Below are 17,247 nucleotides of genomic sequence, written 5' to 3'. Positions count from 1 at the left end.
TGAGAAAGTGCCTTTGCCCTATAGAACTGCTCTGTCAAGAGTTGTCATGTCCGTGGACATTATAAGGAACTATAAACATTAAAGGGCTAGAGAAACGCATTTGGCAAGATAAAGGAAACTATCTCAGGATGTAAGTAGTCTCTGGCCCTTATTTTTCATCATGTTTCATCATGTAAAGTTGGCATTATCTACAGGGACTATTAAATATTAACATTTCCTTAAAAATGGGTATTAATCTGCTATTAGTTGCTTTCTTCTGCCTTAGGTCTCCTTTACAGAAATGCTTTACTTAACTGTATTATGAAGGGAGAGCTGTGTAATGGAAAGATAATTAGCTTTTCGGATTGGCAGATGTACCACTTAGAAAGTGGCCACAGGAGAGACATTTAAACTCTTTGGAATTCAACTAGGTTTACTCAAATTTAAGAATGAGAACAGTAATACATACTTTGAGGTATTTCAGAGAAAGGTCTATCCTAATGCCTGGAGTGTAAATTTCAATAAGGATTTTTCTCCCTTTTTGAATGACATGATCTTGATTATAAAGTCACTATGAGGAGTGCTGGAAAGACCACTGGACCTGGAGTCAAGAGTTGTGTTCTGGTAACAGCTCTGCTATTAATTGTGTGACTTTAGGAAAAATCACTTTCTGAGCTTTAGTTTGCTCATCTGCTAAATATAAAGGTTGAAATCTTATTCTATTATGTGACTCTGTTACTCTAAATATTTAATGAAATAGAACTTCAATATTAAGAATGGTGGTATAATAACAATAGTAAGAATAAACAAATCATTGTAAAACAAACAAAAAAAAATTGATTCCCAAATCCTGCAATTAATAGTTATCTTACTCACTGTAGTGAGCTGATAAATAAATGCGTAAAAAGAAATGGAAAACACACATTTTGAGGACAGAAATTCTCCCAACAACACTTCTAGCTGTTTACCACTTAAAATCTAGCATCATGAAAAATGCATACAACTTGCGAAAGAAACTTAGAAAAGAAACATTATAAATGTGTGTGCACAGAAGTCTAAGCTGCTACAAGTTTTAAAGTATGAATCTAAGGCCAACTTGCTCAAAGAAATTCAGAGCGGAACTAGACTTTTTTCTTTAATCATCACTGTGTATTTGATAGAATTTTCTAAGTAGAGACTTCAGAGAGGAAAACCATGAGGATACTTCCATGTTTGTGTAGAAAGAAAAATTTGCTATCCACTCCACTATCCCCCATGTTGAAACTGATGTGCACCTTGGACTTATTTTGTTCCCATTGTATAAACTCATACTTGACTTCAAAGAAAAGGAAAATACAAAGTCCCTCTTTTCTAAGAGGCAGAAATCCTTTGTGTTAACTGATTGACCCTTTGCTCTCTAAGGTCCTTTAGGAAACCTTTTGTTAACACAATGCAGGGGACTCTTCCTTGTGTTGATGTTGTTTACATAGTTGGTCAGCCTGGCTGAAAACAAAAATCACAAAAAAGAAAGACTGTGGTCCCATTTCCTGACCACAAAGAGGAGGATTGGTAGATCCAAGGAGTCTCTGTTACTCAGAAAAATTATTAAATATTCTACCATAAGGGACACTTTGAAAAACTGAGGGAAAGAAAGAAGGAAGAAAGCAAAATCTAGACTTCTGTACGTTTGTGGCAGAGTTAGAGAATCTGTTTAAATCCAACAGGGGATTTGCTTGGGGGAATTTCCTGTTCAAGCCTTTATTACCAGGGTCTTTGCAAATTGCGCTATGACGTTGGGCTCCCCTTTGGGCAGTTCCCGGGTAAGACAGTTCTTACACTTTCTCTCAAGGTCTTAGAAGGATCTCCTTTTCTCAGTGTCTCTTTCAGGTTGGCAGGCGGCGCAAGCCTGACACTTCCCTCAGATGGGACAGGCAGGTTCTGTGGCCGCATAAACAAGCTGTAACCAAGTTCTCTCCTGATTTTACAGTTTCATTCGCTCCCAAAAGCTGAGGGGGCTCAGTCGTCTAGTGTTGGCCTGCCCCACAAGAGCCTGGGGGCTCCTTTCCCGAATCCCAGAACTGGCAGCACAGGGGGCGGGGAAGTGGGGGTGGGGAGGGGTGGGAGGGCAGTGGTTTCCGTGCGCACAGCGCGATGTTACTTAGTGAGTCGCTGAATGGGGAGCGCTGCTGTCCCCAAGCCGATTGGTACTTCTTGTCAGGAAGAAACGCCGAGAGGTGGGAGTGCCTGAGGAGGGAGGCAGGCGGTCCCTACCGCAGGCGCGGGGAGCTGCCTTTCCGCCCCTCTGCCTGCTTTCCAAGCCTTGGCTTTTAGGAGTGGCTGAAGCTGCCGAGCGCTTCAGGAGCCTGTGAATGAACCCTCCTCCTCTTCCTCCTCCTCCTCCTCGCTGAGTCTCCTCCTCGGTGCTGACGGTACAGTGATATAATGATGATGGGTGTCACAACCCGCATTTGAACTTGCAGGCGAGCTGCCCCGAGCCTTTCTGGGGAAGAACTCCAGGCGGGCGGGAGCAACAGCCGCGAACACTAGGTGCTGTGGACAGGCGCTGGGACCGGGATCTGCGGCCAGCCCCGCATCCTCCTGCATCCTTCAGCACGGTCCCGCACCCTCCGTACCCTTCCCCAGGCCACCGAGCTTCCTATGTGACCCGCCCCGGCAACACCGAGCCCTTTCGCGCAGCGCTGCGGTGATTTTTCCCCCCAAACTGCAATAAGCCGCCTTTCAAGGTAATCACGTTTCTTTTGTTCCCCCTTTAAAAAAAAAAAAAATAGGAAAAAGAAAAAACCAACAAAAACGAGCGAGCTTAGAAAAGCGAAGTACATTGTAATTGGTAGAAGGCTTTAATTAAGGCAAAGAGATCTAGCTGTAAGGCAAAGTTAAGAAAATATATGCACGTTAAAAATGCAGGTAACTTTCAGAAGGACGTTTGGGGAGAGGAATACCGAGGGACCGTGGTGATGAAAAAGATCCAGACAAAAGAAGCCCGGAATGGGGTGGGGGTAGAAGGACTAACGGAATTGGGGGAAGGGAGGGAAGAGAATTGTAGAGAACCCTTAGAAAAGTCTTGGGGTCTTGTGCTGGAGAGCTGGAGGGACCGCTGGCACCTTGAGCTTTTTTGTTAACCTGCTCGAGGCAAAAGTTTGAATGGGGACTCCCGAGACTTGTCCACTTGCAAGTCCCCGAAGCCGCCTTGGTGCGGGCCACCTGGCTCCCGGGACCCTGGTGTGTGGTCAGTGCCCGGCGTTCCTGGAATGCTGCTCCAGGGCAGCTCCTGACAGGACAATCCGGCGACACAGCAGCCCGGGACCTGGGCGGACGTGACCCTCTCTGTCCGCAAGCAGTCTGGAAAGAGGTACGGCCGGGGGATGTGCGGGGTCCCCCGGCTGCGTCTCTTTGGAGACTTGGGGTCTGTCAAGGCCCTCCCTGGTGCCCCTGGGTTCTTTTGTCCTGCGAGCGGAGCACAGGGGCCGGCCGGGAAGGAGCAGGGGATGGGGGTGGGGTTGTTGGAGTGCCGCGGCGGTCTGGGAAGAGCCTGGGCGGGAAAAGCTTGCCTTGAACCATCAGCGATGTGCAAGAATTTTATCTCACCCAGAAGAGCGAAGTGGAGGCTTCCATTCTGGTCTCAACGAGCAAACCAGCGCTCAGAGCGCTCTCCAGACAAAGGTGGCGCAGGGACCCGAATCTGGGGCCTCTAGGACCAGCCTTTTTCGCCCCGACTACAACCCCTTCTTTTCCTTCCATCTCCCCACCCCCTCCCAGCTCTTCGCTGTAGTTGAGCAACTTTACTGGCTAGTCCCCCAGCCAGGGAGAGCGTGTGTCGGGAGCGCTGGGGGACGCCCTAGGCTGGAGCGACCCACCACCCTACAGAAGTGTGGGCGCTGCGGGGCGACATCCCCAGGGCATGCGGATTTGGGGGCCACAGGGTTGTCCCGGCATGCTGTCTGTGTCACTGGGCGTGGAGCGGTCTGTGTGTTAGGCTTCGCAGAGCGGGTTAGAAATACAGTGTCACAGCTTAAACTATTTGCTTTCCGATCCAGCTGCGCCCCCAGCAAGTCCTGCTTGTCCCCGGGAGATGCTGCGGGAGGGGGGAGAAACCTACGCAACGTCTGGAGATCTGTCCCACCGTGCGCACACCCACAGACTGAAAGACAGTCTCGCTGTGTCCCGTTTCTCATCTTTGTGTCTCCCTTTTCTGTCTCCATCTTCTGTGCCTCCCTTCCCCTCTCCCAGCCTCTTCTCAGTGTCTCTCTCTCCTGCGTCCCCTCCCCCACGGCTGACGAATGAATGGCTAGTGTGAAATCCCTGCCTCCCGGGTCCGCGGAGGCAGGCTAGGAGGGAGGAGCGAGAGAGGCAGTGAGCTCCCTCGGATCTGCCCCCAGTAGGCGTGCTTAGGGCTTGCAGAACCCAGATGTCTAGGAATAGGGTGTTTTGTGGCGGCTGTGGGCGCCCCCTGATGGAAAAATGCAGCACAGGTGGAGAAAACCGAGCCCCACCACTCCCACACCCCAAACGAAGAGAGCCACCTTACAGCTATACATTCAAGGGTGAAGACCCTTTAGTCGTTAGTTTTCTGTTTCAGACTCTGCGACGTAAATCTAGGGATTTGGAGGACCCTGAAAGGAGACTTTGTCTTTGCAAAGTGCAGAAGCGCCTGCTCGCGAGTCCTCGCGGATGTGCGCAGAGCTCTGGGCTTGGTCGAGGAAGGCACATGGCCAGGGGCGGATCCAAGTTTTGGAAGGCTTGATGTTCTATCTTGGGCATCACTTAAAGAAATATAATACAGAATGCTTTACTTTTGGAAACTTTACTAAGGCCCTTGACCACTTGAGCCCGATACTAGGGCCCGCCCCAGGATATGGCAAAAGAAAGACCCCTAATCCAAAGTTTAAAGTTAATCCATTTCAAGACACACATCAAATATGGAAATTTAGGGGAAGGAGTGCGCCGGGAGGAAAAAGAAGAGAAGGGAAGGGTAAAGAAAGGTATAGGGGAGGAAGTCGGAGTTAGGAAGGAGCGGAGATGGGGCTGATGGACGCCGACAGCCAGCAGAGGACAGGCAGGGTACGTTTTGAAGTTTGAGGCTGAATTTCGAGTCTTGCTTTTAATATATATTTTAATAAGTGACAACAAACTTGACTAAAGCGGCGTGGTAGGATGGAAGGGTAGGGGAGAAACGAGCCCTTTAAAGCGGCTGGGTCTTCGGGCCGACCCCCGCTCGCTCCGCAGGCGCGGAGATGGGAATCGCGCCGGGCGCTCCTCGCTGTGCGGGAGTTCTCCAGCCGCCGCCACGTGGGCTGGGGCTTTAGCTCCCGGCCCTAGACGGGTGTGACTCGGGCGCTGAGACAACCGCTCCGCGGAACCGGCAGTCCGCCCAGTCAGAATCTGGCGCGGCGCCTGGGGTCCCCGCCCCGAGGCCAGTGGGGGCGGGGCCTCGCGCTATCGGCGGGGGCGGGGCGGGGAAAGACTGGGCGGGGCTCACTGGCGGAAGCTCTGCGGTCGCGCCCTCTGCGCTCAGGCTGAGGGCTGCTGCGGGAGCCTTCCAGACTTCTGTCCAAAAGGTGCTAAACACTAGCAATTTGAAAAGAAAAAAAAAAATTTTTTTCTTGCTTCTTGGAAGTGGTAGGAGGAGTTTTGCCCCGCATCAGGGAGGAAGTAAAGATTGACTCCAAGCAAAGTTTTTTTGACAGAAAAATGATACGAGTTTTTTCTGTGTTTCATACATTGACTTTGCAAATACGTTCAAGTTTAAGGTTTGTTTTTAATCAATCACAGGGTAGTCACCTCCACACTGTCATAAAGAGTGCGTCTAGAACGGCAAACGATTGCCATTTGACCGGGCTAATGTACTTCCAATGAGCGCCAACATTAAGGGGCTGCGAGTGTAACTCAGGTCCCTGTGCATTAGGACCCTTAGCACGGGTCTGGCGCACAGTGGCAGCTCAGTACACATTTATGAAGTGACGGAGCTAATGACTTGGAGGATCGCTGCACAGTCTGGACTCTGTCACTTAAAGCTGCATTTTAAACCCTCCTGCTTCCTCGCTTTACTTCAGAGAACTGGGTTTTAAGGATCTCTGAGATCTCAAATTCTGATTATCTGATAGGCTTTCCCTTTCTTTCTGTCTCTTTCTAAAAGCTATGACCTTGATTATTTTAAGTACTGCTTGTCCACTATGCAAAACATATCATGAAAATATTCATGTGAAGTCCTGAAATAGGATGTTGTGAGTCTAATGTAAAAATGGTAAGGCATCAATGGAAGAAAAAACTAGTTTTCTAAGATGAAATCTGTTTCCAGTCCTGAGAATATGTAACTTGGATATAAGAGCATATCAGGCAGAAGGTCTCAGGGACTGACTTCTAGTGCAATCTCTCAGTAAAGGAAAGGAAGATTTCACAATTGTATATGTCTGTCCAAACTAATACAGCAAAGAGTTCCAGTGGATTCCAAAGTGATTGAGCAATTACTCCCTCCAGCAGGAAGTCCACAGTCCTTAATCTCGTGGGCGGTGGGGAGAGGGATAAGAATAAGACCATCTAAGGATTTATGTCAGAATTCAAACTTTTATTTTGTTTTCCTAGTAGATAAATTAAAAATTACTCCTAAATTGTTTCTTCTTTAAAAAGTGAAGTTTGAAAAGAATCCCCTTAGAGTTAGTTATATGTTTACAAGTGTAGGTTTCCTCTAATTTTTCTCTGTGCTTGCAAACTGGAGAATGTCTGAAATTCTAGGATACCTGAGTCGGCATGCTTGTAAATTCTGTTTGCAAAAGACCTAAAAAGCTAACTTAAGGCTGAATATGATTAATGTTAAAAATACAGTCTTTGTTCTTTCTTTCCTCACCTTATTATTATGCGTTAAGTACTTTGTGGTTGATGAATGTTCACTAATTGAGCATCAGAGCCTTTGAGAGCATAAAGATCCACTAAAGCTCTCTTCCAATAGTAATACAACCAAGCTTTTCTTTCCTACTGTAGTAGGACTGACCCAACTTCTCAAGATACATGGGTTCTCTTGAGACGACTCAGTGACTATACTGTAGTAGGCGATTATTCACCACCCACCTAGAGAAACTAGTTAGGACTTACAAACACTCATTGTTGAGGGTGAGTTGCTCTAGTCTGAGAAAACATGCTGATTGTTGCATAGGTCTGTACTTTACCAGAAAACACAACGCTGGTACTCCCTCTGATTGGGAATCAGAACAAGAGGAAGTAGATGGGCGCCGGGGTGCACAGTTGGTTGACCGGCTGCCTTCAGCTCACGTCATGATTTCGGGTCCTGGGATCAAGCCCAACATCGGGCTCTCCACTAAGTGAGGAGTCTGCTTCTCTCCCTTCCCCTGCTCTTTCTCTCTCTCTCAAATAAAAACATAAAATCTTTTAAAAAGAATAAAAAAGAACAGGAGGAAGTAGAGATAAATGTCTTTTTGTTTGTCAGAGAGAGAGAGTACACACACACACAGGGGGAGTAGCAGACTGAGGGAGAAGGAGAAGCAGACTCCCTGCTAAGCAAGAAGCCGAATGCAGGACTCCATCCCAGAACCCTGGGATCATGACCTGAGCCAAAAGCAGACACTTAACCAACTGAGCCACCCAGGTGGCTCTAAAGATAAACATCTTGGTCAAGCTCTGCTTCAATTAGTGAGTTTTTGCCTATTTCCTCTGGTAGCCTAGAGTTAGTAAATTACACCCACTCCCCCATACCACCTATTCATAAATATATATTTATGTGTTTATATTTTATTTATATGTATTTTCCAGTGTTTGGGTTTTTGTTTGGTTGGTTTTTTTTTTTTACACTGCTAGGTTCTTATCATTGAATGTACCAGGGTGGTTGTAGTTCAGTGGTCAGTGCAAAGTAACTTTGTTGAATGTGTTTGGATATTATGTTTCCTGCAACTCCTCCTGATAGATCTATGAAATATAAAAGTGTGTGAATGCACATCTGTTTAAATTTATCTCATTTTTTTATCTACATATTTCCTACCTCATTCTTTTAAGAATTCTGAGAGTTGTTTATGTCTATAAAAATGAGATCACATAGCTTATAATAAACACATATATAATGTAACAATATTTTTTTTATTATTAAATTACTGAGTTGCTATTACCTGTGGTGTGGCGGAAGGCACACTAGACTTGGAATCAAAAAGCTTGATGTCAGAATCTATTAAATGCATATACAGTTATACACATCAAAAGGGTGAATATCTGTGGGAAAGCTTTGGCAAATGGAAAACTATACAAACAAGTGGTGTTAATATTGTATCCTTGGGACTGATATTGATCTAATTCAATAATCTCAATAAAAACACTTACCTAAATCACATCTTTCCTATGAGTCTATAAAGTGAGTTAGATAGGAGCATTTTGCTTTAAGAATTTTCTAGTTTCACTGAACAGGAGATAGAGTCCAGAAATATACTAAAATAGGCATGGAAATACAGTAGAAAAGAAGGGTTATTCAACAAATGATTTGGGAACAACTGATTGGTCCACTCAGAATAATAGTCAATCTCTACTTCATTTCTTACCCTCATATAAAGTTAAGATGAACAAATATGAGATGTAAAGAATGATATTAAAAAAATAACTGGAGGGAGGCACTTGGGTGGCTCCGTCAGTTGAGGTTCCTACTCTTGGTTTTGGCTCAGGTCCTGATCTGAGAGTCATGAGATCTAGTATCATGTGGGGCTCCATCCTGGGTATGGAGCCTGCTTGAGAGTCTCTCTCTCTCTCTCTCCCTCTCCCTCTGCCCCGCCTCCCCCAGCTTGTACATGTTCTCTCTCTCTCTCTAAAAACTGAAATAAAATTTAAAAACAAAAAACTAGAATAAATGACAGGGCTTTTAAAATAATAAAATAGAAGTAGAGAAACCTTTTCTAAGCAAAAGGTAAAATCCAGAAGTCATCCTAGAAAAGACTGATAAGTATGAGTAAGTAACAGTTAAATTATTTACACAAAAACAACACCTTTGGAAAATATCTGCAACATATGAGAGACAAAGAGCTAATAACTCTTTTGATACAACAAGAACTTTTACAGATAAGTAAAGGACCACAACCCACCATCCCCCCCCAAAAAATCAAATGTGAAATACAGTCAGTTGGCAGAAGAACAAATGTATTTTTAATCATATGAGAAATTGCTTAGTCTCATTTATAATTAAAGAAATAGTAATTTTAAAAAATAGTAATTAAAAAACAATGATATACTGCACTATTTTTTCATTCACAGCACTAAAGATAAATAAGTTTGATGAAGGTTGTGTCAGCCAGGTTATAGAGAAAGTGGATTTCTTACATACTACTGTGGCAATAAAATGGGGTCATCTTCTTCTTCTTCTTCTTCTTCTTCTTTTTTTTTTTAAAGATTTTATTTATTTAGTTGACAGAAAGAGAGATCACAAGTAGACAGAGAGGCAGGCAGAGAGAGAGGAGGAAGCAGGCTCCCCGCTGAGCAGAGAGCCCGATGCGGGACTCGATCCCAGGACCCTGAGACCATGACCCGAGAAGAAGGCAGAGGCTTAACCCACTGAGCCACCCAGGTGCCCCAGGGTCATCTTCTTTACAAAATAATTTGGTAAGAGCTACTAGAAAATTTTAAAAATGCATATACTCTTTGACCCACAAGTTCTCTTCTAGACATTGTCATATAGATATTGGTACAAGTGTCACCCAAGACAAATGGACAGAGATGATTTCTAATAGCATAAATGTGAAACCAGCTTAAAGGCTTATTATAGGAGCTGGTGAAATAAAAGATGCTGCATTCATTTAATAGAAAACAATAGAAAAACAACCCAGAAAAACTATATTTCTAAGTTACAGTGTTTATAACATTCATCTTACATAACATACATTACAAACTGTTTATAATATGCATCTTATTATCTAAAAAAATGAGCATATTTTACTGAGTGTCCAGAGCAATGAACAAAGCACCAAAGTCTGCTCTCTCAGAGCTTATATTATGGTGGGTAAAGAAAGGCAATTCCTAATATTGTGTGTGTATGTGTGTGTGTGTGTGTATAAATATATATATATATAAAATGATATGTGCTATGATGAAAATAGAGCATGGCAAAAGGAGTAGAGAATGCTGTTTTCAGGAATCCAGTCACAGGTTAGTGATAAATTCACATGGCGCAATTACTTTTGTGAAGTAAATTTATAGGATTTCCTGTTTAAACCACAATATTTCTCTCTGCATTGCACCCAGGAGCAATGTGGTAGGCACCTTATAACCACCTTGTGATTGAGGTGTCCTAGACAATTGTTGTCTAGAGTAACTAATTTGAAGACTAGAAGACAAATTTGGTATGTTTGTATCCTTAAGTCATCCTTAGCTCAGAGAATATTAAATATCTGTTTACTAGAACCTTGACTCTCTTTCATCAAGGCAGCCCATCCTTGGCATGACTCTTCCCATTTTGCAGATATTCCTCATGTATAGGAGTCCTGTTAACCTTGTCTCTTGTGTCTCCCAGGCAATTAAATAGCTTCAGTCGGCTGTGCCTTGATTGTTCCATGACTTTCTTCTCTTCTCACTGACTTCACTAGAGTGCCTGCTAAATATAGGCACTGGCTTTCATATCTCCTAGGTCTGTCTATGCAGACAGACTTGTTATCACTAGCAGATTATGCTTACAAGACCAACACGGAAGAGGGAAGAATAGAAGTGGGGGTTAGAGTGGTGCTGAAAAAAAAGAAAGAGGTTTTAGAAGGTTTCTTATTTAGTAACATCAAGTGCAGAAGGTAAAGAAGAGTGCCTTAACAACCATGAACATGGACACAGCCTTAAGAAAATTAGAGAAATGGGATGAATGCCCATAGACTCCAAGGAAGAGGCCACAGAAATGTAGTTCTAAGGCGATTAAGATGAGTAAAAGCACTCTGACATGTTTATGAAAGAGATAAATGACCATTCTTTAAATCAGGTGCCTGAAGGGAACAGGCATGAAGTAGAAATGGATGAGAAGCTGAGTGCACAGAGCCAGGGTGAGAAAGCTTGTTCCTTGCATAGTGCTGATGACTGGCCAGTAAGAATATGGACCTAGAGTTGTTTAATCTGATTTTTCGAAAAGAGATCTGAGACTTACTGTGAAAATTCCGATTTTTGGATGTTGGATATTTATTAAAATATATTTATGTAACTATATTTAAGAAATAACTTATCTCTCCCTTGTATTTTTAACGTACCAGTTTCCTTCCCTAGCCTTGTCTTGGGGCAATCTTAAGGCAAGTGATGAGTGTACTTGTTATATAGATGAAAGAACATTTTCCTTTCTCCTTTAAAAAAAAAAAAGACGCTTTTATAAGGATGAAGCCTGACATAGAAAGTTAGACTTTGAGTACTGGCCTTGGAGAGGAAATCTGGTTGCAGAAGATCCATTCCTGGGTCAAGGTCATACCTTCTCTGATTTTGTTATGGGATAACACCAATGTCCAAATATTGACAAACATCAGATATTACCATGACATGATGAATAGTCAACTGGACTAGTGTAAACAGATTTCACATTCAGTTAGCCTACTTGCCCATATTCATAAGAGATTGTTGGCACTGTGCTTCAAAGCATGTTTCGGAAGAGGAGATGGAGGCAATGGTTCTGCATTTGGTCTCTAAACCTTCCTCAAGGGTCTACTCCGAAGCTGGCTCTGTGGAAATATTATGGGAATATTACAGGAATTAGTAAATTGAATGTGATACTAGCTCTGTTCTCTAAAGCCTACTGTTCTACAGAGAAGATAAAACATGTTTTCAAGCAAGGCACACAGCAGTAAGTTATAGGGCAATATATTGTAAGTATAAACGTATCCCCTGCTTTTATAGTGGCAACCCATGTTATAATTTTTAAATCCAACAACTTCAAATACTTTTCTTTTTGCTACTAGTGATATGAAAGCAGGAAGAGAACATCTGTAGAAAATCTGAATTAGTAATTTTAGTAAGAAATATTGAGTACTGAATATACTGTGTATCCCTGAGCTATATTTCATATGCATTATTTTATCCTCACATTCACTCCAACAGTTAAGTACTACTTTTCACAATTTGAGAGCTACTGAAAATGAGAGAGTTAGTAATTTACCTCCAAACTGCAGAGTATAAGTAAAGGTTTCAGAACTTGAATTCAGGTGGAGACTTATATGCTTATAAAATAAAAGTTTCGTGGAAAAAAAAGAAAAAAATTGAGGACAGTTTTTTCTCTAATGACAATAGGAAATTATTGTTTGTGAGTATATTTATAAAAAGACTTCTTAGATTCATTTAATATTCATGAAATGCATTTTCTTTAATAGATTTTTTTTATGGTACAACCTGAAATTTCACTTCGGCAACTTTAAACTATAGAATATGTTGAATTGAGGTCTTCTTTTTTTTTCCCCTAAAATACTGTAGTGTACTTCCTACTTGCTGTGGTAGCTTATAAGAAATACAGACATGTAGAAACCAAATTTTCCAGTTAGTGTTTAATAGTGTCTGCTACATATCCCAGTAATTATATGATGAATAATAAACTTAATTATTAAGGTTAATTATCTGTATCAAGGATTACCAACTATATGCTTTTCATTGTGAGTTTTCAAATGGCTTATAGATATACAATTTATTAGGTTTAAAAGATGCTCTTTAGGATTTTGCTGTAGAGAGTTTCTAATGCTTATTTCAAGATAAAGACAATCAAATAAAGAAGAATATCAAGGAAAATGGATTAGCTGTTATAATTATGAAATTGAACTTGAATGCAAATTGGGCTTGGATCCTTATAGCATTTACTTATTTTTAATTCAGATTTCCTAAATCATACAGAATCTATGTACTTTCTATGAACAATATTAGGAAGTTATTTAGGACACCATTTCAAATGTGTCAGTTGCAATGCCTTCAGCTACAAGTAACAAAAATCCCTGATTTTATTGGCTTTAAATAATAAAGGAGTTTATGATTTCATATAAAAAGAAAGTCCAAAGGTACAGTCTACTCTAGGCCTAATGCGTGAGGGCTTAAGCCCTAGCTCTCCTGATTCTTTCTCAGCTTCATCCCCAGAAGCTATCTTATACACTCATGGATACAAGAGGGCTACAAGAGTAGGAGAAAAAAATAGCCTATTGTTTCAGTATTCAATGAAGAAAAGCAATCATCTCTTCCTTTCTCTCTGTTCTTAAGATGAATGTACCTTTCCCAGGAGCATCCCCTCCATTCCTCACACCTGAGATCTCCTCACATCTCATTAGTTAAGACTGCTTCATCTACTCATTCCAAAACCAATCTGGAGAAAGGAATGGGAGCAGTGTGACTGACTTAGGACAATCAAGATCATTCCCTTGGGCTGGGTTTGACTCAGGCTTCTCTAAGTTGTATGGCTATGAAATACAGGAAAATGGAATGGGAGTTTGTTAGAAAGGAGAAAGAAGAATGGCCCCTGGGTAGCCAACCAGCAATGCTTATAAAGAAGAGTTCTAAATGTAGCTGAGAAAGGAAAAACCATGGGGATCAAATAATCTATAGTTCTTCTGAGACTGGCTTTTTGTTTTCCAGTTGGTCCCCAACATTGGTACTTATCCATCTCATAATTAAAGCTTCATAGAAATTCGAGCTGGAAGGGGCCATCCTGAGACCCAGGCTATTAAATATCTCCCCCAAAGTCACACAATAAATTAACGACAAAGCCAGGGCAGGGTTCCTTGACTCTCAGAACAGTATTTTCTTTCTTTTTTCACCCCTAGAATGATTGGAAATGCTTTAAAACTCATGGCAAGCACTGGTCTTTTTGTAATTAACAGCTCCTTATAATACATTTGTTTTGTTTGTTCAGCCTCCAAGAAACTAAATTGAGTCTGTGCTTTAAGAAGCCTGCTGAAGTCCTTATTCCCTGTTTTGATACCATGTGCAGGAGACACCACCATGGTCCTTCCTACCTTACATCTGATACGAATCCCTTTCTTTCAGCATCTCTGCCTATTGCTTCCCCATCTTTTTCTGCTCCATCTGTGACCAGCTTCCTGTTTCTAAATAGACATTGTGGTCACCCCTCCCACTTTGTGCCAGTTCCTAGCCACTAAGTTACTTGGGCTGTGGTCTCAATTGTTCTTTCTACAGCCTACCCGGTTGTGGCTGTCCCACACATGCATATTGTTATATGTTCCCAAAGTGGGTTCTGGGGTTATTTTGGTAACAACTGCATTGGGTGAGAGTCAAACTAATAATTAAAGTGTTTGGATAACTTTTCCTATTACAAGTTCTCTCTTGTTTTTACAATCTAAGAGGAGCTGGTTCTTGTACTCTTATTACATACACTGCGCAAATAGCAAGTGATTTATGGCCCACCACAAACCTGAACGCTTATGGTTTCCTTTGTGTTTTTCTTCGTTTCTAGGACAAGATGTTGATAAACATAAAAAGCATCTTATGGATATGTTCTACCTTAATAGCAACCCATGCACTACATAAAGGTGAGTGTGATAACAATTTATTTGGTGCTTAGTGAAATAAAAATATAAATACTAAGGCATTGAATGGCAATATGGGGCCACTAGTATAAAGAATTAATTTTTTATCTATTTAGTGATTTATAGTGCTGAACACTTTCAGCTGAAATATTTAATAAATGGTTTTAAACAAATCAGTCAAAATGAAATAATGAATAGAATGCTAAAGAAGCAAATGGGTTTTCAGTAAATTCCCAGATTACTTTTAGACTGCAAAAAGGTTCATATATGGCATTGGACATATTTTTAAAATCTGTCTTCTTCAATATACTCTAAGACTTTCCTATAAAGAAAAGAAAGCCTATCAAATCCTTGGGAAGCCAGAGTTTGAGAAGTCAAACAGACCAAAAAAAAAAAAAAAAAAGAAAAGAAAAGAAAAGGAAAAGACAAAGAGCAGGCTGACAACCAAGTTTTTACCCACACCTGTATTTCTCTTCTTTTCCCTTCTCTTTTCTCTTCTCTCTCTCCCTTTTGAAGTAACTGGGTAAGTGCACATGCACTGTTTTTCTCAGCTTTAAATTATATATCTACTTAATGAAGGTTCTATAATTCCAAATTCCTGGACTTTATTTATTTATTTATTAAAGTCCATGAGAAAAGATACTGCCCTGAGTTTCAGTGATCTGCTCCTCTCCAGACAGCTTCCAGTTCCTTCTCACACTTATTCTATGCTTCAGACTCTCTGAATTAATTTGCAATTCCATGCATAGACTTTCATACTCAGTAGTTGTTGCTTCCCCCCGCCCCCATTTGTTTGTTTGCTTTAATTAACGTGTAATGTATTATTAGCCCCAGGGGTACAGGTCTGTGAATCATCAGCCTTACACACTTAACAGCACTCACCATAGACTCCCTGGATTTTGACATGTAATTCCTTCTCTGGTTCTCTACAGTTCCTCTTCAATTCATTCTTCAAGACTCAAAACTTAAGTATCATTTTATCTATCTATCCATCTTTCATTCATCAATGCATTCTCCTACCCATTCCTATGTCTACTTGCTAACAATATTGTTTGATTACTTTCTATGTGCCGGCTTACATTATGGGTATCTGGGGATATACGAGTGGACAAGCCATATATTGTCCTGGATTTCATTAAGCTCAGTCTCCTAGTTATATGATGCAGGCAATAAAGAAGGAAACTAATAATCCAGGTACTTTCAGACTGAGGAAAATAAAGCTGAGTGATATGATAAAGGACGGCCTGGGGACGCCTGGGTGGCTCAGTTGGTTGGACGACTGCCTTCGGCTCAGGTCATGATCCCGGAGTCCCGGAATCGAGTCCCGCATCGGGCTCCCAGCTCCATGGGGAGTCTGCTTCTCTCTCTGACCTTCTCCTCGCTCATGTTCTCTCTCACTGTCTCTCTCTCAAATAAATAAATAAAATCTTAAAAGAAAAAAAAAAGAATGGCCTGGGTTGGGGGAACGTGAGAAGACCTCTTTGGAGAAAGTAACATTTAAACCGAGATATGAATGACCAAGATGGCTGTCAGAGTTTGGGCTCCACCAACCTATGAACAGCCCAGACAGTCTTCTTCAGTGTTTTCGGGAAGTAAAGATGAAGGTCACAGGCAGGGAAGAATAATAGCATCCAGTGACAAGGGAGAACACAGAAAGGAAATATGGAAAATGGAGTTGGTTAGTTGGGTAATAACAGAATAGGAATAACAGAGAAAAGAGTGGGAGAACTTTGAGGGACACTTAAAATAGTTTAGATCTTCTGCTTAAAACAAAGCAAGAACTCACACAAACAATGGGGAAAATCCCAAAACACGTGTGATATAGCTCCTTGATAGTATTTTAAAATAATAATAATAATAATAATAATAATAACTAGCAGTATTGAATAATATCTACATGTCAGGCCTTCTTCTTAGTTTTTTCCATAGTTAATTTATTGAATCTTAACTTTCCAATGAGACAGACGCTTCTCTTCTCCCCATTTGGCAGATGAGGAAACTGTACTATCAAAAGGTTTAGAGGCATAGCTAATATAGAAGTTCACACAGCAGTTTAGTTATGAAGCCTGGAGTTGAACCTGGGCAGTCAGGCTCCATAGTCCATGCTCTTAACCACTGTATTATACTTTATGCCAAGATTCAAGTTCTTTGCACATCTGTGATCATAATTAAGAGATGTAATTAGGGGCTGATTTCAGAAGAAATTAAGTTTTTCATATGACGGGTAAGAGTTGAAAACATATCCACATAAAACAGATTTGCCAAGGTCATAGTGGGATACACTGCAGTAATTTGTTATGAGTCAACACAAGTATTGTCATCTTAAGCTTTTCTCTGTTTATTCCTAGGCATTCAAAAGATCAATAACTAACATTAATGGATACCTTGTCCCCTGGTTAATGGCTTTATTTATTTATTTTTTTAATGGCTTTATTTTAATGTAAAAAGAGCTCTGAGCTTTAACAATATCTATTATACTGATTATCTAGTGTTGACCTGGTTACTTGGCTATTCCTCTAATATTGTAAATGAGACACGCACAGTTATGAGTAAGCGAATGAACAAGAGAGTGATATTTATCACCCAAGAGAGTAATAAATCCCCATATTCTCAATCTGACATTTATTTGGCCAAGGGTGTGTGTGTGTGTGTGTGTGTGTGTGTGTGTGTTTGGTCAAATTGTGTAGATGGGGGGCACCTGGGTGGCTCAGTGGGTTAAGCCTCTGCCTTCAGCTCAGGTCATGGTCTCAGGGTCCTGGGATCGAGCCCCGCATCAGGCTCTCTGCTTGGCGGGGAGCCTGCTTCCCCACCC

General features: G+C 41.6%; 1 protein-coding gene across 4 annotated transcripts in view; it reads left to right on the top strand.

Moving 5' to 3' along the window:
- Nucleotides 1-17,247, top strand: part of VCAN (versican) — a 139,608-nt gene that overhangs the window by 26,058 nt on the left and 96,303 nt on the right. For 3 of the 4 annotated variants that reach the window (XM_044266110.1, XM_044266088.1, XM_044266107.1), the window contains exon 2: nucleotides 14,363-14,438. In XM_044266110.1, the coding sequence (XP_044122045.1) occupies nucleotides 14,363-14,438 (76 nt within the window). Of the gene's footprint in view, nucleotides 1-2,102; nucleotides 2,703-14,362; nucleotides 14,439-17,247 lie in introns of those variants that run through there. The other variant, XM_044266098.1, reaches the window with a different exon arrangement.

The sequence above is a fragment of the Neovison vison genome, chromosome 1 (genome assembly GCF_020171115.1).
Source record: "Neovison vison isolate M4711 chromosome 1, ASM_NN_V1, whole genome shotgun sequence".
Lineage (NCBI taxonomy): Eukaryota > Metazoa > Chordata > Mammalia > Carnivora > Mustelidae > Neogale > Neogale vison.
Note: the sequence above shows the minus strand (reverse complement) of the source record. Positions and strands in the feature narration are given on the sequence as shown.